The 26629-nt window shown below is 40.3% G+C and overlaps 1 protein-coding gene across 1 annotated transcript in view; it reads left to right on the top strand.

The window, feature by feature from the left end:
• LOC145664050 (uncharacterized) overlaps positions 1-26629 on the top strand; it is a 96556-nt gene that overhangs the window by 4106 nt on the left and 65821 nt on the right. Inside the window, exon 2 of the mRNA XM_081730375.1 lies at positions 25921-26082. Within this exon, the coding sequence (XP_081586501.1) occupies positions 25921-26082 (162 nt within the window). The remainder of the gene's footprint in view (positions 1-25920; positions 26083-26629) is intronic.

Below are 26629 nucleotides of genomic sequence, written 5' to 3'. Positions count from 1 at the left end.
ATAGAAGCTGTAAGTGGGTGGTTGTCTGGAAGTGAATGAGAGGTATTCGGTTCAAGCGGACGGAATTGAAAATTAACCTTCTTTACTGGATGATCTTTGTGCGGTCTTATTGTCGTTATAGAAGTAAAAATAGTTTGTAAATAGTCGGCAAAAGCATAAGCCTTTTCTTTATCAGTAGGGCAACCCAAAAGCATTAAAAGCACAAAAAGCATAACAGCAATTTAAGAGTATGGTTGGTACCTTGAACATAGTTGTGGTTATCTAAGGGTCCAGAAGCAACTAAGTTTAAAAGCATAATAAAGCATAATTTTAGAAAATAAAGCATAAAGCATAATTCAGAATATATAGCACAATTCTTGGAAAATTCGGTTTAAATACAAGTTTAACATAGTGTGTTAAGAATTTTTAATAAACAATACCTACAATGCAAAATCTTTGAGAACAGAACAATGCAACAATGAAGAGTTTATTTTTATATCCGTAAATTTTTCGGTGTAATCATTTGAAGTGGAGAAAATATAAAAGGAAAAGAAGGAGAAAACTTTCCGCCAACAATGAATAAACAATAGTTTTCTTCTAAGTGTAACTGCGGAGTTCTGTGAGAAAAAGTTGAAGTAACGTTTAAAGATTTTATAGTTAGTACACGATCTGAATCAGAGAAGTGTAATTTGAAATGTACAAAAAGTACACAAGAACTCCACACTATATTGTTATGTGTAACTCTTGAACTTGAACACTTTTTGTACTGTTTGGTGGCATCTTTTACTTTCCCTTTCTGTATATATGCACCTCTAAGACGCAAACAAGTGATAAAAAAAACCTGACTCGAGTAAAGCATATCTCTTTACAGTGCATTAAGTAGAAAGTTCATGAAATTTGAAAGTAACTGGTTTTATAAAATATTAATAAATAGATCAAGATATTTGGAATATTTAACATGTAATAAATACGATTAATGTAAAACACTGATTAAAAATAACAATAAAGCATAATAAAGCATAATTTGAAAAAATAAAGCATAATTAAACAAAAAATAAAGCAGCATAATTAAACAAAAAATAAGCAAATAATAAAATAAAAATAAAATAAAGCAGCAAAAAATAAAAAATCGAACCATAGCTTATGTTGTGAAAATGATCGAATATTGACGAATAGAAAAGTAATCCCCATGATGTCGACTAACATATACACGGTGTTAAACAGCAGTTTCCAGAGGTCCAATGTGAAAATGAACATAATTGTTGGAATACGTTGCGTGGAGATTGATGTAGAAAATGGATTTTGCGGCAGAGATTATATGGTGTAAGATATGAGCTCGCTGAAAAGGAAATATATATTTTAACACCAAATTGATATAATATGGATTGAGTCGGTTGTGTTGCTTTATCGGCCGTTTTTAGTGGTACCATTAGTTTTGGATGCTCAGGAGTTGGAGCTGGTTTGGCTTTGCAGCGATAACTGTAGGTAGGATGAAGCCCACTGCAAGTATTACATTTCGGCGGTCCTTGCAGATTGGGACACGCTTTGGTTTCGTGCAGCCCTGAGCAGTAACCGCATTTAGAAGGATTTGTACAGTACAGTTAGCGGTAGTATGAACGTTCTAAAAGTTACATTTTTCACAACGAATTGGTAATGGTCCTTGAGTTTTGGATGGTTCAACTCTGTGGATTTTCTTATAGATCGGCGCACCATATCGTAGTAAGTAATCAATAGTATCCCGACGCTTACAAAGAACGTGGACCATATATATAGGACCATTATTATTTCGAATCCGAAGACATTTATCGACTAATATCCCTGCTTGCGCTAGCTCCTCTTGTATTTCTGCATCTGTGAATTCCGGTTAGACATCTCTAATGACAACAGACAGAAAAGATGGTTGTCGAGGTGGTGGAGGCTGCTTCTGGCGCTTATCTGCCAATTTTGTGAGTTTAGCGCTTTTCCCGAAAATTTCGTAGGAGCTTTATTCCTTATGGTAATTCCAAAATTTGGATCTTTGAATTTCAAGATGTAGCCATTCCTAGTAGAAACGATTTGGACTAGAGTATCCCGTACCCTAGGAACGTATTTGATTATTTGTAGAAATATCATTTTGGAATTTGTGAATTTAGTGTCATAATCTGTCAGTAGAAAATGATAAACAGGATCAAAAGTTGAGCGCGTTAAGGCATGATCAATAGGCCCGGTAGTCTTATTTATATGCTGTAGATTGCTCTCGATATCCATTGATGTACTAGAGGACCTTGATCGAACACGTTTAGCAGATTCTGTGGATTCAGTAGAAGGATGCCTATCTCTCGATGTTGACTTTCCCTAGAAAAGTGGCGTGTTCGGCTGCGAAATCCAATGGATGTATTTTGTTCGCGCGAAGTGCTTGGATTATTTGGAATTATAGGTGGTTGTCCTATGTGTCGACCAGGGAGCGCTTGACCGTTTGTAGTACCAGAGTCCGTCATCGTGATGAAAGCTAGGGCCGAAGCCCAAACGAAGATGAAAAAGAAAGAAAAGATGAAGATGAATGAGGTTCAAAAAGCAAGTTGCCCTCCGAAAGTGAAAACTTCCGCCAACCCTCTAAGTATCGTATGCGTGCTGTGCTCCCAAATGCGTATTACAACACTTGATCGTAGCTGGCACATTAACTACTACGAGAGGTTAGGCTTCTTGATTCTGTATAATTAAAAGCGCTTTTTTTTAACAAGAGTTTCATTCCCATCCAATGGATGGGCGGGCCGTAGAAGGCAACACCTTCTCTGTGGCCAGAGATATTTTCAACCTTTTTGATTTATAGGACATGGAGAATGATTTCAGGCTATATAATAATGTGGATTGAAGTAGGGAAATAATAGCAAAATCAAGTTGACGAGAATGTGTCAGAGTTGGCTATTGTGTTAAAATGTTTCTTGAGCACATGTACGGAGGTTATGAGCAATATATATGTGAATTTTCGTGGTAGATACGGCGGTCAGGATTATACTGATCTATGGCTTCGGTACTTTCGTATATTGCTAAGAGATGATCCAGTGGTGGGTAGGCATAGCGTGGTACAGCAGGAACTTGGTCTAAGAGCTCATGGACAATGGGATGTGCCAATTGGATTCGTGTCGCTATGTAGCGTTGGCGTAGATGGTGGAGGTGTGGCAAAATGGTTGGAAATTGCGCACGACGATATATTTCAGCAGTGGGAGCAGTGGGAGTATTGAAAGCGAGAGAGTAGGCCAGACGTAAGGCATGTCTTTCGAGAACTTTCAGACGCTCATAGTAAGTTGGTGCTGCTGATAACCAGGCAAGATGTCCATACGTGAGTGCTGGGCGTACAAATACTTTATATGTGAACAGTAGTAGTTTTGTATTAAGACCCCACGTGGTGCCCTTAAGATTTCGTAAAAGGTTCAAACGGCGCCGGATATTAGCTTCTAATTGTTTCAGATGAGGCTTCCAAGTAAGATGTTTGTCGAATATTACACCCAGATATTTGAGACTGTTTTGAATTGGGATTGGAGAGTCAAAAAGGGTTAAATGCAGACGTTCCGGGTTGCGACTGTTACAGTACTTATTGCGTTTGAGCCCAAAGAGAGTCATTTGAGTCTTAGTTGAATTCAGCTTGAGCTTCCATTTCAGGCACCATGTAACTAGTTTGTCCAAAGCTGGTTGTAGGAGTTGATTAATGCGATCCACAGAAGATCCCAATGCGACATAAGCGGTATCATCAGCAAATTGTAAGGCATATAGTGGGGGCTGAGGTTGAGGCATGTCGGCTACATAAAGAATATATAATAGTGGAGATAAAACAGATCCTTGGGGCACACCGGCGCGGAGTTGAAAGGTGTGAGACTTTGCCCTGTTGATCTGAACGAAAGCCTGGCGGTGATGCAGAAAATTGGCTATTAATCGGACATAGCTGTGAGGAAGCAGACGTTTGAGTTTATAAATTAACCCCTCATGCCAAACAGTATCGAACGCCCGTTCAATATCAAATGAGATCAAAACAGATGGTAAACGCTTATTGAAATGGTTGACTAGTAGTGTAGAAAGTTTGAGTAATTGGTCAGCAGTGCTATAGAGTGGACGGAATCCAGAGCTTGAATAGTTGGTAGTTTGTTCGTGAGTTGTAGATAGTGATGTATGCCGTTTTACCATAATGCGTTCTAGTGTCTTGCTAAACAGCTAATGGGTCTGTAGGATGACACAGCAGTTGGATCTTTGCGAGGTTTTAGAAAGACCACAATTTTAGCAAGTTTCCATTTAGTTGGAAAATAGCCTGTAGATAAAATAGTTGTATACAAAGAAGCAAGTAAGACTAGAAACGCCACAGGTGCCTTAAGCAGTTGACGATATGTAATTGAGTCTGCCCCCGGAGCTGTGTTGCGACGGCATTTAAGAACAGCTGTAATATCATCTGATGTTATTGGAGCAGTGAGCTGATTTGTGGGATCAAGGTGGTAGTGGAAATCAGATTGAAATGATGGCTGCACGAGAGAACCAGCGTGTGAGATATGGGTATCTGTAGGACAAGTGAACAAAGGTGTAGTGTGTGGAGGAAGACTCCCTCAAGATATGTTGCGAAAGCAGTTGCCTTTTCTGCATCCGTCGTTGGTACTTGGCCAGCACAAATGATGGGGTATTGTGGGCCCTGTTTCTGAAATGTTTGACGTTTAAAGGTATTCCAGAATTTAGTAGGATTTGTTTCTTGGCGCAAAGCATTACAGGAGGCACGCCAGTCTAGTCGTTTGCGAGCTATTATGTAGCTCTGTACCGTTCGTTGGAATTGACGATGCAGAAGAAATCGACGGTCATGTGTGCGACGAAACTCTGTTAAATACTCGTGTGAGCGCCGGAGAAGATCGAGGGCGCGTGCTGGTCTAGAGAATTTGTTGGCACATTTAGGAACTGAGGAATCCCGTAGCGTGAGAGACTATGTCAGTCAGAGTATGTGAGAGTGTTTCAATAGATGCAACTGTTGTGAGAATAGGTGCAGGAGCCGGCAGATTTTCAGTAATATAAGTGCTGTACTGATCCCACCGAGCTTTGCTAAAGTTATACCTGGGTGTGCGTGGTGATGCAGATGCAGTGGATTTCAGACGTGGAGTTATAGAGAGAAGTATTGGGAGATGATCACTACCTATGGAACCAAGGACATCTATAGTAGTAAGTGGTAACAGATTATTGGAGATGATTGCCACGTCGGGACTAGTGTCGCTTTCCGGACGAGTAGGATGCGGAAGTTGCAGTAAAGAACTATGAGTAGTTTGGAGGAAATCATGAAAGCGTTGTTTCTGAGCTGCAGTACGAGAATGGTAGTTGATGTCTGCTAAGAAGATGTATGTTTTAAAGTTGAGGTCTAAGTACGTCAGAAAACGATACGGAAGTGGCTGTGTAGATCGAACATAGATGGTGGCGATGGTAATAGTAGTAGCTGGAAAATAGAGCGTCTGTATGACGTGTTCGGGATATTGCCCGGGATTAGGTGGTATGATATGGCGCCGTGGAATAGAATGCTTAACGGCTATTGCTGCACCACCACGTGCGATGTTTTGTGGCAGATCAGAGCGTATGAGATGATAACGTGGAAGATAGAAGCGGTCAGATTGTTTTAGAAAGGTTTCATTAAGAAGGATGCTATCTGCATTTTGCTGAGTTGCTAAAGTTTCTAGGAGAACTCGGTTGGTAGGTAGCGAACGAATATTGCAGAATAGCAATGTAATAGTCTTCCTTCTCTGTCCTGTACTATTCATGATGGGTGTCTGTATGAAAATGGAAGTAGGTAGACAGGCCGGAATATGTAGCTGCCATGTGGAGCTGGAATATATCGAAGGCAGCTTTGGTTGCATGATTTAGAGTAGCCTCACGCTGAAAGGGAAAGGCATTTTGTAGAACGATAGTGATGAACTTCAAAATACTTTCCACAGTAGGTGGTGGTAAGTAAGATGTTTGTGTGGTCGCTGTGGTACTAGTCGGACGTGATGACATATGGATGCGTAGAGGTACAACAGTCTCGGGCTTATCTGGAAGTGGTTTAGGTTTGCCCTTACACTTGTAGGAGTAAGTTGGATGTTCCCCGTCGCAAGTGTTGCATCTGGAGGGTTCGTTGAGCTTAGGACACTCCTTTATTTTATGATCTCCTTTGCAGTGGGAGCAGACGGAAGGATTTATGCATTTGTTCGTTGGATGCGCATTATAAGTTAAGCAATTTTTACACCGTAGTGAGAGAGGCGGGGGTGTGCGCGAAGGCTCCACCCGATGGTGGCAACGGTAGATGTAGACACCGTTATTTAGAAGATCGTCTACCAGTGCTGGATCATCTGTTAGTAGTCTGACCATGTATGTAGCGCCATTAGCATTCTTAATACGGAGAGCTCTAGTAGGTTGAATCCCATCTTGCTTTAGTTCCTCTAGTATGTCTTGTTCGGTATAGGTAGGATCAACTCCCCGGATAACTACAGAGAGTAATGGAGTACGCCGAGGCGGAGGTGGTGTTTTGATATGAGGACTTTTAAGGAGTTGAATTTTCGTGTTAACGCCAAACATTGCTGGTCCCACTTTATAGATGAGATGCTTATAAAGATCGGGTTTTTTTGTTTTTAGGATGATTCCGTTAGAGGTCTTGTTTATTTGTTGGAGATCCAGTCTAGAACAGTAACGTATTAGTTTTTGATAAAACTTTTTGATGTCCATGAGCTCAGCAGGAAGATTAGTAAAGAGAATTGTGAAAATTAGAGTAGGAACAATGTCCATAGTATCTTCTGAAGTAGATGGCGTAGATTGAAGTTGGATGCTGGCTGTACTGGTTCTAGGAGGACTGAGCAAAGCATCAGTATATCTAAGCTTTTTAGGTGAGCGTGAACGGTCTCTGTTTGGTTCGCGAGTTGGTGAGAGGCTAGAGGTAGATGAATGAGATGCTGTACGTGCACGCGCCCGTGGGCGGTCTATTGGTGGACCCATAACATTTGGCGGTAGTTTATACCTTTCAACTCGACGGTCCGGCGGATCAGAGCCCGGCATTAGAGAAACTCCTGAAGTACTGCCTTGTCGAAAATTGAGTAATAATAAGCGGTTAGAAGATAAAGCGATAAATAGCACACAACTGATTTCCAGTAGCTCCGCCTCCGAAGAGAAGAGAATCAAGTAAATCGAAAAACCAAAGAAATAGCAAGGTCCTCAACTTAGAATCAAATACGTCTGTTTACCTCCGTAGAGGATTATAATCAATTCGACGGTTGTTTTCTCAACCTCAAAGAGGCAAGTAATCCAACCGTATATGAGAAGATCGCGACTAAAATAAACCAATAGGGATGGAATACCTAAGGGACTTGGTTATTTTTCTCCGCCAGCTACGGATACCCTATTTTTTTTTTTTTTTTTTTTTTTTTTTTTACCTGGTTAGAGATTCCAGGTGGCCAGTTCGTTAAAAGCGCCTGAGCTCCAACCTATAACTTTGACTTTCAAATCTTTCATTTACGGTTATGTGTGATTTCACGTTTAACAGAGACAAACATTTTAAACTATGTGTACTTTAAATAAATTAGATATCTAGATCTTTTTCATAAGGTTTGTGATATAAAATTATTGTTCAAAGCCTTTGTATTTTAATAAGCTTTCTCTAAACTCAATGCACGTGAATTGTGCTTCCATCTCCCTAGTTCTTTTAAACTATATGTTATGGACGTTTATATGTTTGTGGTCAATCCTTTCAGCAATGAGATCTCGGAAACTACAGGCTCTAGCAAGATGACGTTTTCACTAATCGATTGGAAGTTTTGCGTAGATTGTCCAGTTCTAATTGAATATTTAAAAAAACATGGCCGTTATTTGTTTATTAATTTTTTAGGATACACTGGAAGCATTGCAATTACAAAAAAGAACCAAAATCATCATGTCCTACGCGTTATACATTCCAACAACACAGGGTTGTATATATGGGTTGCATATGTCTCAGGCGTTTGTTTCATGGCCAAATAATAATGAAAAAGGAGGGATAACCATTTCTGCAGTCTAAGATGAATCTTTATTGTTTTGCCGAGTGAACACCATATATCGCTGACATTATAATTAATTATGTGTGTAGTATATTTGCTTATTATACACTGCATGCAAGAAGAAAGAAAGCACTGATCATACATGAATTAAAAACTCCAGCTGGAAGTAGGCTCAAGTCTTGCAAACGGTGCGAGATATTGAGACAGTAATCGAAAAAATCTCCCCTTTATGGTATCTCTCGCCAATTTTTATCAAGAAGCCTTTCACTTGCGTTTGTAAAGGGACATGTACAGAAGTGAGGAATAACAAGATTCATGCTGATATGTGAATGATGCGCTGTGTAGAGAGCGCAGGTTCAGCTAGTCTATCTATTAAAATGCTACAATAACACTTAAAAGCGACTGAGCTTCAACCTATAACTTTGGCTTTCAAATCTTTCATTTGCGGTCATATGTGATATCACGTTAACAGAGACAAACATAACATTTTGAGTATGTGTACTTTAAATAAATTAGTTAAATACACACTTTTCATAAAGTTTGTGTTTTAAAATTATTGTTCAAAGCCTTTGTACTTTAATAAGCCTTCTCTAAAACCAATGCACGTGAATTGTGCTTCCATCTTCCGAGTTCTTTTAAACTATATGTTGTGAAAGTTTATATGGTTGTGGTGAATTCTTTCGACAATGAGATTTAGGCAACTACAGGATCTAGAAAGATGACGTTTTCACTGATCGATTGGAGATTTTGCTTAGATTGTCTAATTCTAATTGAATGTTTAAAAAACATGGTCATTATTTCTTTATTACATTTTAAGGGTACACTGGAAGCGTTGAAATGTTTTAAAAAAATCTAAAGCATCATATCCTATGCATTATAAATTTCAACACCACATTGTTGTATATAGGGGTTGCATATGTCTCAGGCGTTTGTTTCATGGCCAAATAACAATGAAAAAGGAAGGATAACCATTTCTCCAGTGTAAGAAGAATCTTTATTGTTTCGAGTGTTGTGCCCAATGAACACCATACTCGTACTAATATAATTAATTGTGTATGTAATGTATTTGCTTATTACATAATGCATGCAAGAAGAAAGAAAACACTGGTCATGAACGACTTAGAAATTCCAACCGGTAGTAGGCTAAAATCTTGTAAATGGTGCGAAATATTGAGAAAAAAAATGATAAAATCTCCCCTTTATGATTCGACTTACCGATTTTTTTTTATCAAGACGTCTTTCACTTGTGTCTGTAAAGGATCATGTACAGATATTGTGAGGAATGAGAAGGATATTTATGATCATATGAGAATGATGCGTTGTGTATAGAGCGTAGGTTCAGCTAATCTTGTATTAAAATGCTACAACAGCAATTAAAAGCGGTTTTTTTTTTTTTGAGAGGAAGATTTTAGGTTGAACAAGGAATGGGTTTTCTTATGGGATTTTTTTATGTAGTATTTATTTATTTGTAGGGCAAAATTCATTCCATTGGTATTAATCATCAATTATTTGCATATGGAACTGCCACTAGAGGGTTACGCCCTCTCCCTCGGCATGTGATGTGCTGTAAACAAGTGCAAACATAAATAATATTAGTTGTACAATGTGATATAAAGAAAACTATACGTGCTAAATGAAACAAGTACTAACAAAAGCGCTTAATAGAACAACATGCATGAACACATATAATAAACATTAAGATACTGAGCATTGCAAAAGATATAACATGAGAAATTTATAAACAAGGAATAAGCGAAAAAATAATGAAAAAAACTGAAAGGATATATAATATTATATGTTGAATATAATTAGAATTCTTATAAATATATTAGCATGATTGATGAGATGAAAGTGCCTTATACGCCACAACACAGTGAAATGGTTAATAGTAACGAATGCATGTTAGGCTTCTGTCTTGGGGCGGCTCAAGACTGATGTAGACATGGGGAGCCCAGATTATTGTTGAGGAAGAACTGTGCAGCTATGGAAAAAGATGAGGGATGACTTGATGAATGATTTGACGTTGAAAGAATCTGCGATGAAAGTGATCCACAGGAAGGTTGTTTACGTGAAGTGTGATCAAGATACTTAACGGTGTATGACAATATTTGAAAGTGGAATCCTGCTCTGAGTCTATGAATATTGTGTCCAGAAAAATATCTTTATGAGATTCTAGGCATTTGGCTATGTATCGTTTACGTAAGAGTGAGATATGTTCTACAAGTGGTGGAAAGTCTATTCGATTGTATAGTTCTTGGTTAGGATATGGTAATTTGATGCGGTATGCTAAGCGCACTGCATGGCGCTCCATAATTTCGAGCCTATTGTAGAATCTAGACTGTGCTGGGGACCAAGCAATATGTCCGAATGTAAGTATGCTACGCATGAACGCTTTATAAGTGCTAATAAGCAGTCTTGAATTTAGCCCCCAATGCTGTCCTACGAGTCTGCGAAGCAATTGTAGCCTGTTTTTTGGTTTAAACACAAGTTTCTGGAAATGAGCCGTCCATTGTAGTTTGTTATCGTATGTTATTCCTAAATACGTCACTGAGTTAGTCGGTTTTAATCGGTGTGTTCCAACAGTGATATCAAGCAGATTAGGGTTGCGGTGAACTTTACTGCGGCATTTAGGTGGTATGATGACAAGTGTTTGAGTTTTCTCCTCATTTACAGTAAGTTTCCATTTCGTACACCACGCAAGAAATCGATTAACTGTAAGTTGTAAGCTTCTATTAATATGTTGTATAGTTCTTCCAAGAGTTAGGAAAACAGTATCATCAGCATATTGGAATAAATAAGTTGGAGGAGCAGGTACTGGTACGTCTGATGCGTACAAAATGTATAGAAGAGGAGACAAGCTGGACCCTTGAGGTACTCCTGTGTATGGAAAGATGGGATGGGAGATGGTATTGTTGATACATACATATGCGATTCGATTCAGTATGAATGAGAAAATTACTCTAACATATGTCAGTGGTAGTCCAAATTTAAGCAATTTGTAAAATAGACCATAATGCCAAATTCGATCGAATACTTTCTCTAGATCCATTAAAATTAAACAAGATGGGAGCGATCTATTATATTGGTTAACGAGAATGGTCGTCAAACGAAGCAACTGGTCATTAATACTGTATGATGGTCGAAAACCGGTCTGGAAAAGTGGAAGGAGTTGACGATCATGCAGATATTGATGTAAGCGTTTTACAAGAATCTTTTCCAATACTTTCCCCAGTGTTGCAGTCAGTTGTATTGGCCTATACGAACTGACAGAATGTGGTGGCTTGTTCGATTTTAGAAACATACAAACTTTAGAGACTTTCCATTCAACTGGGTAATATCCCGTACGGAGAATAAAAGTATAAATAGCTGCGAGAAGAATAAAAAACTTTACTGAGCATTCTTTGATAAGTCGGTAGGAAATTTTATCAAAACCAGGCGCTATGTTGCGTTTCCCTTTGATACTCGTCTGTATTTCGTCATGGGTGATAGAAAATGTTAACGGTTGATTCTCATCTAAGGTGTGAGTAGTTGATGGCTGTAATAATTGAGCGATGGTAGTTTCTGATAATCTGGGACTATCGTCATGTTGACCGACGGGCGGAGTGAACACAGTTTGTAAATGAGAGGCAAATGCGTCGGCTTTATCCTGATCTGAATGCAAAGGATCGTTGTTTCGGAACAGTGGATATCTTGTTGTTGTTTGCTGTCCAGTCAACTGATGAAACTTTTTCCAATATCGTGTGGGATGAGTTTCTTCATTCAACTGACTGCATGTTTTGTGCCACGTCAAGCGTTTATGGGCGACAATATAATTGTGCACAGTTCTTTGCCATCTACGTGCCTGTGTTAGATATTCAGGATTATGAGTGCGCTCATATTGTCTATAATAATGCCGAGATTTTCTTACTAAGTGCAAATATTGCGGAGGCAAAACGGGCTGATATGTTTTACCGTGTTAAGTGGGAATGTTGTCATGTGCGCTAGTAACAATGACCTGCGTGAGTGTGCAATTAAAAGCGGCTGAGCTCCAATCTATAACTTTAGCTTTCAAATCTTTCATTTATGGTTATGTGTGATTTCCCGTTTAACAGAGACAAACATTTTAAGTATGTGTACTTTAAATAGTCTAAATTAGTTAACTGTATCTTTTTAATAAAGTTTATGATGTAAAATTATTGTTCAAAGCCTTTGTATTTTAATAAGCCTTCTCTAAAATCAATACATATGAATTGTGCTTCCATCTTCCGAGTTCTTTTAAACTATGTGTTGAGGGCGTTTATATGTTTGTGGTCAATTCTTTCGACAATGAAATCTCGGAAACTACAAGTGCTAGAAACTTGCTGTTTTCACTGGTCTATTCCAAATTTTGTGTAGATTGTTCAGTTCTCATTCAAATTTTCAAAAACCGTGCCGTTATTGTTATATTGAATATTTTAGCGACCGTTTTGTGCCCATAAGATTAATATTGTTGCAGGCCGAAACTACGGTGTTAGGCTACCAGTACAGAAGTTGCGTATGGCTGGTTGACGGATGTTGCAGGCGCTGAATCTGAATGGCAAAACCTATTGCATGTTGACAACTTCAAAGGCCTCAAGAGACGCAATGAGGCGTACTCGGACGGATATAGATTTATTAGAAAAATATATTTCCACTTGATATCGTGCTACTTCTACAAATTTGCTACAAACTTACTCCAACATCTATACATAGCAATTAACTTTCTTTCTAAGTCTCCTATCCTTTACTTGTGTGGGAAGGAGATTCATGGTGGGAAGGAGATTCATGGACATAGCAGAAGGATGCACTGAGTAGACAGCGCAGGTTCAGCTAGTCTATCTATTAAAATGCTACAATAGCAACAAAACGTTTTTGTTTTGTCTTCTACCCGTTTAAAGGGTTGCGCTCTTTCTTCGGGAAAATGTTGGACTGGGGATGTAGAGTCTACAAAAATTGTGCTTGGTCTAAGTGGATTTTATTTATTCATTCATTATTTTAAGTAATTAACATATATACAGTAGAGATAAGTTGAAACAGGTGACACATAAACCTAATAACAATAATAAGAATAAGAATAAGAATAACATAAAGGGAATATTGCATGGAGGCTATTAGAAATATGAAACAAGAATACAACGCTTTTTTGTAAGTGACTAGCCGTTCCGGCTAGAATCCTGTTAGAGGGTTACGCCCTCTCTTAGGGAACTGAAGTATGGAAATAGGAGATGGGTGACTTTGCTAGGGTCTCAGAGTTCTTTATTAAATATTGTTACAATTATCAAAGACTTAAGGACCTTTACGGGCCTTCACATCAGGCAGGGTAAGTGACAAAGTAATTACATAGTGTACATGAACGTTAAGCCTGAACATAGAGAATGAGTAACTAAGATGCAACTTAGTTGTCATTATATAGGTTTTTATGCTTTGGAGATGAGAATGATAGATGACGGGAGGTGCACGATCACATTACAACATAGGGAAAAGTTAGTTAACAAATGACGTTATCTTCTCGCCTAGGGGCTACTTCAGGCATTGATGAAGACAATGGAAGTCCTAAAAAGCCATTTTTTTATATGCTAGCCAAAGCTAGCTACCTTTTACAGGGTTACGCCCTGTTTTAGGAAAGTGCTGTGAGAAGACTGAGGTTTAAAGGTCGGGAGGTGGTCTAAGTGCTTTATTACACATCTTTATTCGTTGAATTGCTGGACTTAAGGAACTTTGCGTTCCTTAACATTTGGCTTGGACAAGGAACGTTTACAGTTGACATAGATTGATACAGTGATGAATACATTCTATGAATGAAAGACATACATTCGTTAGGTGTTAGGAATTACAAAAATGACAAGATGGAAATAGTATACATAATAAGAAAGAACTATAACATGTAGGAAAAGAGGCAAATTGTGAAATAAGAAAATATAGAAACGATATGTAGTTTAAGATACAATGCTGTAGTTAGTTGATGATGGAAATGAAGAATGGAGTGAGGTGCAATGCACAAGACAACACAACGGGTTACATGTTAACAGACACATGAGGTTATCTTCTTGCCTAGGTGGACTCTAGGCTATGATGTAAGACGGTGAGAACCCAAGTTAGTATACAAAGGAAATCACTGTGCGTGAAATGATGGGAAAATGAGGGGAAGATGAGTATGAATAGTGTAATCATCTAAAAGCAAAAGTGTGGGGTCATCGGGTGGAAGTGTGTAATGATATAGCGTAAAAAGAAGGGATAATGGAATGTGGACATGTCGTGAAGGCGTGGGATGTAGTGCTACGTAATGCATTGTGTCAAACAGAAGAGGATGGTGAGTTTTCAAACGGCTACGGATGTAGTTGAGTCGGACGGTTTCGAGGTGATATTGTAACGTTGGAAAAGAGATACAGGTATATAGGTCACTGTGTTGGGCTAGGCAATTTTATACGAAAGGCTATGCGGAAAGCATGGCGTTCAAGGACAAGTAGCTTATAGTAGAATTTGTCGGAAGCGGCGATCCAAGCTGTAAAACCATACGTTAAAGTAGGGCGAAGAAAGACCTTGTAAGTGTTTAGAATGGTGTGCGGTGAGAGACCCCAAGTTGTACCGGCGAGACGCTTTAGTAAATTAAGTCTATTATAAGCCTTTGTCGTAATTGCTTTAAGATGTTGCATCCATGTAAGATGAGTATCAAAAGTGATGCCTAAGTAAGTTACTGTCCTGATAGCTTGCAACGGAACCTGTTCCACATGGAGAGAGAGACAACGTCTATTTCTGCGTACTTTAGATGTTTTTCTCTTCGGGAGAAATATGATGGCCTGTATCTTGGTAGCATTAATTGTAAGTTTCCAGTGTCTACACCAGCGTCAGAAGTCATTTATGGCGAGTTGCAAGATAGGGTTGATACGTTGAATAGATGTGCCAAGAGCAAGAAAAACAGTGTCGTCTGCGTACTGAAAGGCGTGGACGTGATCTGGGAGGCGTGGCATGTCAGCTACAAATAGAATGTATAGGAGAGGTGAAAGGGCGTAACCTTGCGGGACTCCTGATAATAAGAAAATCGGATGAGACAGGCTATTGCGAATGGCAACATACGTAAGGCGGCCAAAGAGAAAATTAAAGATGAGACGTATGTATTCGGCTGGTAGCTGAAGTCTAATGAGTTTATGAATTAGTCCGAGATGCCACACTTTGTCAAAAGCTTTTTCCAAATCGAAAAGAACCAAACATGATGGATTCACTGAATTATAGTGTGTGCTGATTAGGCTGGTGAGGCGTAAAACCTGATCATGTATAGAAAACGAAGGGCTGAATCCTGCTTGGGTGAGAGGTAGGATGTTTCTGCGAGTGAGGTAACTATGGAGACGTTTTACTAGAATACGTTCAAGTATCTTGCTGAATGTTGTTGTTAGTTGAATCGGTCTGTAGGAAGAGATTTCGTGAGGTGGTTTATGCGGCTTTGGGAACATAAGAGTTTTTGAAGTCTTCCAAGACATAGGAAAGTATCCAGTACGCAGGATGAAGGTGAAAATATTTGCAAGAAGAAGTAGCAAGGTAGAAGGACACTCTCGGATTTGGCAATATGTGATGTTATCTAACCCTGGAGCTGTATTTCGTTTGTACCGTATGGTATCGCTAAGCTCTGTGACTTTTATGGGTGCGGTGATTTGTTGATTTTGGATGAGTACATGTAGATGACTAGGTTGTTAGAAGGGGGTTGATGAGTTTATTCGATCAGCTATGTGTGGCCGGCCTTCAGAGGGTGGAGGTATGAAGATTGTCTGAAGATGATCGGCAAAAGCATTTGCTGTGTCTGTATCTGTGGGAGTAGCGGAGTTCCCAATCAGTATGGGGTACGGAGTGTTGCTGGACTTGCCGCATAAAGCGTTGAATCTTTTCCAGTATCTTGTTGGATGACTGGTGTCCGCTAGGCTATTGCAAGTTTTGACCCAGCATCGTAATTTATATGCTTTAATGTAATTGTGCACTGTGCGTTGCAATTGTTTGTGATGATGTAAGGATTCGGGGTTTCTGGTGCAAAGGTAATCTCTGAAAAGTTGGCGTGAGTGGGTTATCATATTCAGATATTGTGGTGGTAGGCGTGGCTGATATGGAGTGTATTTACTGGTTGGAATATAAAGTTTACTGGCTTCCTGGATGGAAGTGGTAATAGAATCAACAGTAGTATATAGTTCCTCTTCGGTAGTGGGTGATGTAAGATGTGCTGTATGGTGCGTCAAGTAACTGTGATAATGGGTCCAGTTTGCTTTATCGAAGCGGTAACAAGTACAGGACGGCATTTGCGTTCGAGGTGATGAAGTAGCTTGTAGTTGAAGCGTAAATTGGACAGCAGCATGATCGCTACTTATTGTATCAAGAACATGAAGGAGGCTGTGGGTGGAGAGATTTGCAGAGGTGATGATAATGTCAGGCGTTGTGTTGGAGATGGGTCGAGTAGGCTTTGGGAGAGGATGTATGATTCCAGTTGTACTTGTGGTTATAAAAGCTTCGAAAGTGACACGATCCAGATGTGAGTGACTTTGGAGATTGAAATCGGCCATTATGATATAGTGACGGTATGTGTTTGAGATATACTGAACAAACTGAGTCGGAAGAGGGTTACCAGGACGTACGTAAATGGATGCTGAGAGATTTGAAATATACAGTGGTGATGAGTAGGGATGTACGCGAGACGAGACGAGAAATGGAAAAGTCTCGTCTCGTCTCGCATCCTGAAATGTTGGTCTCGTCTCGTCTCGTCTCGCAAATGTGAAGTCTCGTCTCGCGTCTCACATAAAATTTTGTCTCATCTCGCGTCTCGCGCGAGACTTTCTCGCATAGTCTCGTAGTCTCGCATATATTCTGGGTCAAAATTTTGCAACGTGTTATTCTATGGCTGTTAATGAATGATGATGTGATATTATGTCCGAAGGCAGGTATTTGACCTAAAAGTCCCTTGGCAAGGTGAGTCCATGGTGGTTTGCCATTGCTTTCCATGGGATGAATGTTCATAACATCCTAAGGAGACGAAACCTAGAGTTCAATATGGTATCCGAACTTGTGTTCCCTCCGCTCCAAATTAAAAGAAAAGTTGTGCTGGAATTTGATTGCTGACCATTAAGTTTCGTCAAATTAATAGCATAATTTACAGCAAAACCAGCATAAATTGTTGCTGGATCCAACATTGTTTTCCAGCTTAGAGGTCTCCAGCGATATTTGGCTCCTCTAAAATATTGTCGCCACTATCAACATTTACACGTTTTGGTCGTTTCCTTGAAGGGTGATTTTCCATTATAAAGATGTTTTTATACCACCAAAAGCGCTTGTAGACAACAAAAGAACTCCTTACAACACAATACGACCCAATTCTTTCGGTTCGTTCGCGCTTGTAGCAATGTTGCATTATCGCATTTTATCAACTTTCGCTTTCAACTTATACAGTGTTGCCAGATCTAGAAAATAAAATTACTGACAGATGTAGGGCCATTCCTACCATCTCCCACCAAACCTATAGAGCCATCCTACCAAACCAGTGTTTGAATTAAACTTCCGAACTAGAGGGGGATGTTTTTGATAAATATATAGAAGAAAATACTTATTCCATGTAAAAATATCATGCTATTTCTGCGAGCCGGGCCGGGGATAAACATTGACGAGAGGGGATTCCCCCATCCCCCAACATTAATCGCTAGTATTAATGTGAAAAAGACAGAAACAACAGAAATATCACATTTCCCAGCAATAGGGAGTCTTATTCCCTTTTCAGACCCAAACAGAAATTCATGTATTCCTGCGCACCCGCGTGTGTGTGTTTGTGTCGCAAAATAAAGTCCTAAATCGATGCTGTAATAAATTTCCAATTTACAAAGCTTTTCCTTTTTAAAAACTAAAGAAGGCTTTAATTCTGAAAATCAATCTTGAATAATAATAAATTTCCTCGAATAATAATAACTTAGAAATCTCAATAAATGTAAAACCACTAAATATTCAATTAAATGTAATTCATAAATGTTGCGAGACTGCGAGAAGTCTCGCGAGACTTCTCGTGCGAGACTTAACCGAGTCTCGTCTCGCATGGCTTAGTCTCGTCTCGCGTCTCGCATAAAATTTTCACTCGCGTCTCGTGTCTCGCGTCTCGCGTGCATCCCTAGTGATGAGATGTTCAGGTAACAGATTAATGGAACAGTGATGTTGACGATAGGGGAGATGCGGAGGAAAACCAATTGCTACGCCCCCATTTGCTCGTTGTGCTGGGATTTGACTATCTGCCCTGAGTATAGTGTAGCCTGGTATGCGACATGGAGTTGCTTTTGTCGAAAATGTTTCATTTAGCAGGAAGACTGTGATACGTTCCTCCAGAAGGAGAGTTTCAAACAGAGGTTTGTTTGTGGAAAATGATCTGATATTCAAATACAGAAAGTTCAAAGCCATGATGTAAGAGTGATTAACTGGTGAGTGGTTGGAGATGCATGAAAATGTACTATATTGCCAGAATACGTAGCTGTGAAATTGATATGAAATGTGGTTTTGGCTGCAAGAGTAATTTGCTGTAAAATGTGTGGCCGTATGAAGGGGTGAATATTCTGGAGTGCCAGAGTGAAAAAGGTTATCAATTGATTTAATGTGACAGGAGTGTCAGTGGTAGGCGGAGTGGAATGGGCAACGGATGCCGTACGTAGTGGTACAACTAGTTCGGAATGGGCTGGTGTTGTTTCCGGCTTGGCTTTACACTTATAACTATAAGTGTGATGGTTGTCAGGACACGTCGAGCACTTCGCTGGCTGGTGTAAATTGGTGCAGAGCCGTGTTGAATGGGGTCCGGCACAATAGCCTCACTTGTAGTTGTTTTTACATTCAGATGTCATATGGGTATTGTATTCCTGACAGCGCTCGCAGCGTATGGGCAATGGTGCTAGTGAACGCGATGCTTCAACTCTGTGTTTTCGATTATAGATGTATGCCCTGAGCGAGTAGATCGTCAATCGTCTCCTGATGGGGAGTAAGAATATGGACCATGTAGGTGGGTCCACGGTCGTTATGGATCCTAAGTACTTTAGTAATGGAGTAGCCATCGAGTTTTAATTCCTCATGGATTTCATCGTCTGGGTATGATGGATCTACCCCGCGGGTAACCACAGAGAGAAGTGAAGGCCACCGTGGTGGAGGTGGATGTTTGCGTGATGTATCCGACAGACGAGTGATTTCGATGTTTGTTCCGAAAGTATCTATTGGGACCTTGTTGCGAATTGTGGTATAAACATCAGGGTCTGCTGTTTTGAGAATATACCCAAAACAGCATGAACTATTTCTTTGAGAGCAGCACGTGGTAGATATTTTCGAAGTTGGAGTGAGACAAATTTCTCATTGAAAAAGTTGCTGTCGTAATTACGGAGTAATATAGAAAAAGTTGGAACAGGTGAATTTGACGTTTCGGAAGCTCCTATTTCCATAGTGTCAGTACCAGAGTCTTCGTGATGATGTTTTTTCTTTGGTGGTGTATCCTGCACACATGCAGCATAGCTGTCTTTAGACTGCGGTGATCTGGATCGAACGGATGTCGTGGATTCTACAGATGCAACGGAAGTATGAGAATCTCTGCTTGTGCGAGATGTTGTGGCACTTGTCTGCGCTTTTGACGATCCCTTCCGTGGCCTCACCTTCGTGGGACACACAGGAGGTTCGTCAACGACAGAAGGTAGAGAAGTATGCCGATTGCTCTCAGCTTTTGTCAGAGGTGGTACGTAAATCCGCCATCTTTAAAGACCGTCCGTTGGGCGACTGCCCAGATACAAAAGACTAGCGAGACTAATGTATATATGATGAGGGATAAGTCACTCAAGGTGGGACTACCCGTTTGGATAGTAGTCCAGGTAAGACAATTCCCCTATTAATGCAGTGACACTGTACACCCTTGGCTGAGATAAGTCTGATGAACAGTGTCCTGTAAAAACGCGGAGAAAAGTCCAGGATCAGGAGTAGGAAGGTTCCTACAAAAAACGTCACCGTTTTAGATAGGCGGCGCTTCAGAGGCGAAACCTCTAGAAAAGTATCTGCCTAAAAACGCTTTTTTTTTTCAAAGCTAGTCGTAGTGACTAGCTACCTATAAGAGGGTTACGCCCTCTTTGAGGTGCGTGGTGGGAAGGAAGAAAGGAGAGCTATGGGAAAGAGATTGGTGAGCTAAGAGATTTTATTTTATTCCATTATCATATCGCTTGCATAATCTTATAAAAGTCGGCCTTAAGGAACTTCGTTCCTTAACATGAGGTGTGGAAGGAAAGGAGAAGAAACATATTTATCTTTACACATAAAACATATTCATATTTATACACAGTAAAACAATGTAACATAATAATATAGTAATACAACTTAATGATCGCGAAAATAACGAAATAACAAATGATGTTGGTACATGGAGAAAACGGCAGCCACTATGATGAGAGAGATAATGCAAGGTCATTGTTAAAATGTAACATGTAAAATGGAGATGAGGTATGAAGCGAGGTGCATTACACAAGACAACACATAGGTTCTGTTAGTGAGACAAATGAAGTCATCTTCTGCCTAGGGGCATCTCTAGGCGATAATGAGAGACGAAGGGAGCCCAAGTTAGACACAAAAGGAATTACTGTGCAGGGAAAGATGGATGGATGAAAGGAAGATGTTCATGAAGAATGTAATCTCCAATGACTAATAATAAGGGATCTTCTGGCGGTAAAGTATAATGGTATAGGGTGAACAGTAGCGATAAAGGAGGATGAAGATGTCGGTGTGGTGTAGGGTGGAGTGCGAGATGATGCATTGCGTCTTGAAGTAAGGGATGCTGACTGTGTAGGCGTTTACTGATATAGGTAAGGCGAAGTTTCTCGATGTGATATTGTAAAGTTGGGAATGAAATAAGGCGGTATAAATCCTGAGTTGGGCTAGGTAATCGGATGCGGAAGGCGATGCGAAAAGCGTGACGTTCAAGGATTAGCAGCTTATTATAGAATTTAGGTGGAGCGGCTACCCATGCAGTAAAGCCATAAGTTAATATTGGACGGAGGAACACTTTATAAGTATTTAGAATGGTTTGCGGTCGAAGGCCCCAGGTAGTACCTGTCAAGCGCTTTAACAAGTTCAGCCGATTGTAAGCTTTAAGTGTGACATGTTCCAGGTGTTTAGTCCAAGTTAGGTGTCTGTCGTATGTTATACCTAGATAGGTAACTGTGCGACGTGGTTGGATAGGAACGTGATCAACGTGTAACGTGAGCAGTCGTTGATTTCGATGAACTCTAGAATAGCGTCCACGCGGTAAAAACACTATGGCTTGGGTTTTGGCCGCATTAATTGTAAGTCTCCACCTAGTACACCAGGATGTAAAGCGATCTATTGCGGTTTGGAGGAGAAGGTTGATCTGTTGGATAGTGGTAGCAAGAGTGAGGAATGCCGTATCGTCGGCGTACTGAAATAAATGAGTACGTTCGGGTAGTCGAGGCATATCTGAGACATATAGAAGGTACAATAAGGGTGACAAAGCTGAGCCCTGTGGTACACCGGAAAGAAGAAAAATGGGGTGAGATAAACAGTCATGAATTGAAGTGTATGCCAGTCGATTAGTAATGAAATTATAGATGAGTCGAATGTATACTATGGGCAATCGAAGTTGTAGTAGCTTATAGATAAGTCCAGTATGCCACACTTTATCAAAAGCTTTTTCTAAATCAAAGAGAATTAAACAAGAAGGTTGGTTTGAATTGTAGTGTTCTGTGATAAGAATCGTGAGTCGGAGAAGTTGATCGTTTATGGAGAAGGATGGTCTAAAGCCAGCTTGTGTGAAAGGGATGATATTGTGGTCGTTCAGATAAGCATGTAATCGTTTGACTAAAATTCGTTCAAAGATCTTACTAAGTGCAGAGGTCAGTTGTATAGGTCGATATGATGTAATATCCTGAGGAGACTTGTTAGGCTTTGGAAACATTAACGTTTTGGATGTTTTCCAGGGCAAAGGATAGTATCCAGTGCGTAAGATAAAGGTATAGATAGCAGCCAGTAATACTAGGAATGGTATAGGACATTCTTTAATATGGCGGTAAGTGATAGTGTCAAAGCCGGGAGCTGTATTGCGTTTATTTTGAGTGACGGAAGTTATGTCCTGTACGGTGATAGGGGCCTGGATAGGTGCATTTTGGGATAAGACATGGTGAATGTTCGGTTGAAGGAGAGGTGATGATAGGTTGAGAGTATCTGCAGCGTGTGGGGCGTGATCTAGCGTAGTTGGAGTGAAAATCTGTTGTAAGTGGTTGGCAAAGGCGTCAGCTTTGTCTTTGTCTGTCGAGAGAGCATTGTTGGCGGTTAAGACTGGATACGGAGTTTTGGAGAATTTGCCACACAACGCATTGAAACGAGTCCAATATTTATTAGGGTGTGATACGTCGGAAAGAGAGTTACATGTTTTCACCCAACATCGTAGTTTATAGGCTTTGATATAATTTTTCACCGTGCGTTGGAGTTGCCTGTGGTGTCTCAGTGCGTCTGGATTTCGGGTGCGTAGAAATTCTCTATAAAACTGGCGTGAACGTCGAATCAACGTAAGGTATTGGGGTGGTAGGGTAGGATGGTATGGCTTAGCTGTAGTAGTGGGTATATATAACGAGCTGGCTTCTTGTATGGTAGTTGTAATAGTGTCAATAGTGGTGTATAAGGTCTCTTCAGAGGTGGGCTCGGTGAGATGAATGGTGCATTGAGTAATGTGATTACGGTACTCTTCCCAGTTAGCTTTGTCGTACCTAAAGCTAGTACGAGGCGGTACAAGAGAATGAGAGTTACGGACTGCGAATGGGTTGTAAATGACTTTAATTGGAGCATGATCACTGCCTAGAGTGTCTAGAATTTCAACTGTACAATGTGAGATGATATTAGAAGATGCAATGACAATGTCCGGTGTTGTATTCGAAATTGGGCGAGTGGCTTTCGGCAGATCTAATACAATACCTGTAGTGTGGGTCGTGATGAAATTGTGAAAGGTAGTTTTGTCGTGAAGTGAGCGGCTGTGCATATTGAAGTCTGCCATGATAAGGTATGTTTTGTAAGTATCTGAGATATATTGTATAAATTGAGACGGAAGTGGATGACCTGGTCGTATATAGATAGTGGCTAGGGTAATGATCACGTTTTTAAAGTAAATTGTGGTAAGCAAATACTCCGGCAACGGTGCAGTCAGATAGTGATGTTGACGATATGGTAAGTTGGGAGAAAATCCAATGGCAACACCCCCGTTGGCACGAAGAGCCGGCGAGGGATTTTCGGCTTGAAGCATCGTATAGCGCGGGATGCGACAACAGCGAGACTGCGTTAAAAAGGTTTCATTTAGCAAGAAAGCCGTTACGTGTTCTTCAAGAAGAAGTTGTTCAAAGAGAAGTTTGTTTTTCGGCAAAGAACGAATGTTTAGAAACAGAAAAACCAAAGCCATGATGAGGTTATGGGTTCGATATATTTTGTGATTTATGAAAGTGAACGGTGTTGACAGAGTACGTAGCTGTGAAGGTGATATGAAACGTCGTTTTGGCTGCATGGATGATTTGTTGTAGTATGTGTGGTCGGATGAATGGATGTATGTTCTGTAGCAAAAGTGTTATGAAAGTGAGAAGTTGATCAAGGGTAACTGGTGATTCAAGCGGATGAGGTGTGTCAGTGGCCTGTGCCGGAGGTCGCAAAGGAACTATGAGTTCAGGATGTTCTTGAGCTGGTTCCGGTTTTGCCTTGCACTTATAGCTATACGTCGGGTGTTGTTCGTTACAGGTGGCGCATTGCGGTGGCTGTTGGAGATTGGTGCAAGTGCGAGTGTTATGATGACCAGCACAGTAACCACATTTAATTGGATTCTTACAATCACTGGTGAGATGAGAGTTATAGGTCTGGCAACGTTCGCATCGAATCGGCATAGGAGCTGAAGATCTAGAAGGCTCGACTCGATGGATGTGATTGTAGATAGAGGCACCGTGTCCTAACAGCTCATCGATGGTGGCTTGATGTGGAGAAAGTACTCGAACCATATATGTAGGACCTCGATCGTTTCGAATCCTTAGCACCTTGTGGATGGTGTGTCCTTCATACTTGAGCTCGTCTTCAATTTCTTCATCTGTGTAGGAAGGATCAACCCCACGGATGACGACGGAGAGCATCGGTGGACGTCTTGGTGGTGGAGGTTGCTTGCGCCTTGAAGAGGTAAGAGACTGAAGCTGTGCGTTCTTCCCAAAGATGTCAATTGGCACTTTGTTCTTGATAGTGCTGAGGAGTGTAGAATCACTAGTCTTGAGGATTATCCAATTTCTGGTGTGTACTATTTGAGAGATCGTAGCACGTGGCAGATATTTGCGTAACTGGATCGCTACCATCTTAGCATTGCTGAACTTAGGATCGTAGTCTGTAAGCAGCATGGAGTGAATTGGAGGTGAGCCGTCATCAGAGTTGGAGGTTCCTACATCCATCTGGTCAGATTCGGAAGCCGTAGTAGAATCCATGTGATGCTTCTTGGACGGTGGAGAGTGCTGTACTCTGTCGGCATAGGTGGTATGTTTGTCGGACGCTGGAGGCGATCTGGAGCGGATGGAAGCGTTTGAAACGGCTGAGGCAATGGACTCTGCAGAATCATGGCGTTTTTGACCCTTCGCTTTGCTGGAGCTGGCCGATGATTGGTCCTTGCGTGGTCGCACTTTCGTGTTATTCCCCGATGGGCCGGTTACCAGTGGAGGAAGACCTGCATGTGTACCTTTCCCTTTGTAGCCAGAGACTGTGCGCGGGTCCGCCATGGAAAATCTGTCCGTGGGCCACTGCCCAAAGTGTGTGTGCGTCGATGTCTGCTAATGGCTTGATGAAATGTGATGTTTGATGAAAGGTAGGACTACCCGTTTGGATAGTAGTCCAGGTGCAGCTAGCTTCCAGTCAGACCTGTAGTACCGTACGTCCTTGGCTGGATGAGTCTGACGAACGGAACTCGACAGAATGACGAGGAAAGAAAGCCGAGGATGAGGAGCAGGAAGGTATTTCCAAAAAGCAGCTGTTCTGACGTCTGGTACGTCACAGCTGATTGATCGATTAAGCAATCGATCGGAAGTATCTGATGCGTAAAAACGCCTGAGCTTCAACCTCTAACTTTTGATTTCAAACCTTTGATTTACGGTTATTTGTGATTTCACGTTTAACAAAGACAAATATTTTAAAGTATGTCTACTTTAAATAAATTATTTAAATAGATCTTTTTTATAAAGTTTATTTTTTTAAATTATTGTTCAAAGCCTTTGTATTTTAATAAGCCTTCTCCAAAATAAACGAAAATGAATTGTGCTGCCATCTTTGTTGTCCTTTTAAACTATATGTTTGTGGACAATTCTTTCGACAATGAGACCTCGGAAACTAGAACTGCTAGAAACGTGCCGTTTTCACTCATCGATTCCAAATTTTGTGTAGATTTTGCAGTTGTCATTCAAATTTTCAAAAATGGTGTCGTTATTGTTCTATTCAACATTTTAGGGGCTGTTTTAAGCGCATAAGATTAACATTGTTGCAGGCAGAAACTACGGTGTTAGGCAACCAGTAGAGAAGTAACGTATGGCTGGTTGACGGACATTTCAGGTGCTTTGCTTAAATCTGAATGGCAAAACCTATTGCATGTTGGCAACTTCAAAGGCCTCAAGAGACACAATGAGGCGTACTTGGACGGATATGGATTCATTAGAAAAAATATTTCCACTTGATATCGTATTACTTCTACAAATTTGCAGCTCACTTTCTTTGTGAGTCTTCTTTCTTTACTTCTGTGAGTAAGGAGAAATGCACAGTGGGAAGATTCATGGTCATAACGGAACGATGCGCTGAATAGACAGCGCAGGTCTAGCTAGTATATATATATATATATATATATATATATATATATATATATATATATATATATATATATATATATATATATATATATATATATCTTTAATTTCAGGAAAGAGAAGACGCGTCTGTCCAATTCACCCTCAAGGAACTTCCATATTCAACTACCTTTGTGAAGAGCATAGAGATTGTGTATTTGGCTACGTGTGTTGCGGGGTTGAAGGATATAAACGATGTTACGAAGGAGTGCCTCTCGAAAGAAGTAAACGGAGAAGTAAGTTATTAATACTTTTAGTTTTATTTCTATTTTTCAATCATCAAGTTTATGACACAAAAAACCTGGAAGTTTACATTAGGTACACAATAAACAACAATAAATAACGCGCCATATCCAGGGGTAAAAGTGAAAGGGAACGAGAGGGGACGTCATTTCTCTACTTCTAAAAATATCTAAGGAGTTCCTACACTTCCGAAAAGAATATAATTAGCAAAGATAGGGGGAACGGCGTGACGTTATGCGCCCGCTTACATTTTCAGATCCACTTTTACCTCTAACCACATCTCCTGTGTACAGTGAGCCACAGAAATTCTTGAGGTATAAAATACGTGAGATAGGCAACCCAACTAACGCTTGCTCCGAGATTATTACGCCTGGTAGAGTAGCTAGTACAACAGCATAAAATTGTCCCCACCTGTTAAAAGAACAAATCGTAAAGAGTGTTTTTGTACAGGAGTGGAGCGAAACGCTGGCTGACGAAATGACAACAGGGAGTCTTTGGATACTTGTACTCACAATAATTCTTGTTTGTATGATACACACG

The sequence above is a fragment of the Thermobia domestica genome, chromosome 11 (genome assembly GCF_964235325.1).
Source record: "Thermobia domestica chromosome 11, izTheDome1.hap1.1, whole genome shotgun sequence".
Taxonomy (NCBI): Eukaryota; Metazoa; Arthropoda; class Insecta; order Zygentoma; family Lepismatidae; genus Thermobia; species Thermobia domestica.
This window is presented reverse-complemented; position numbering and strand designations above follow the sequence as displayed.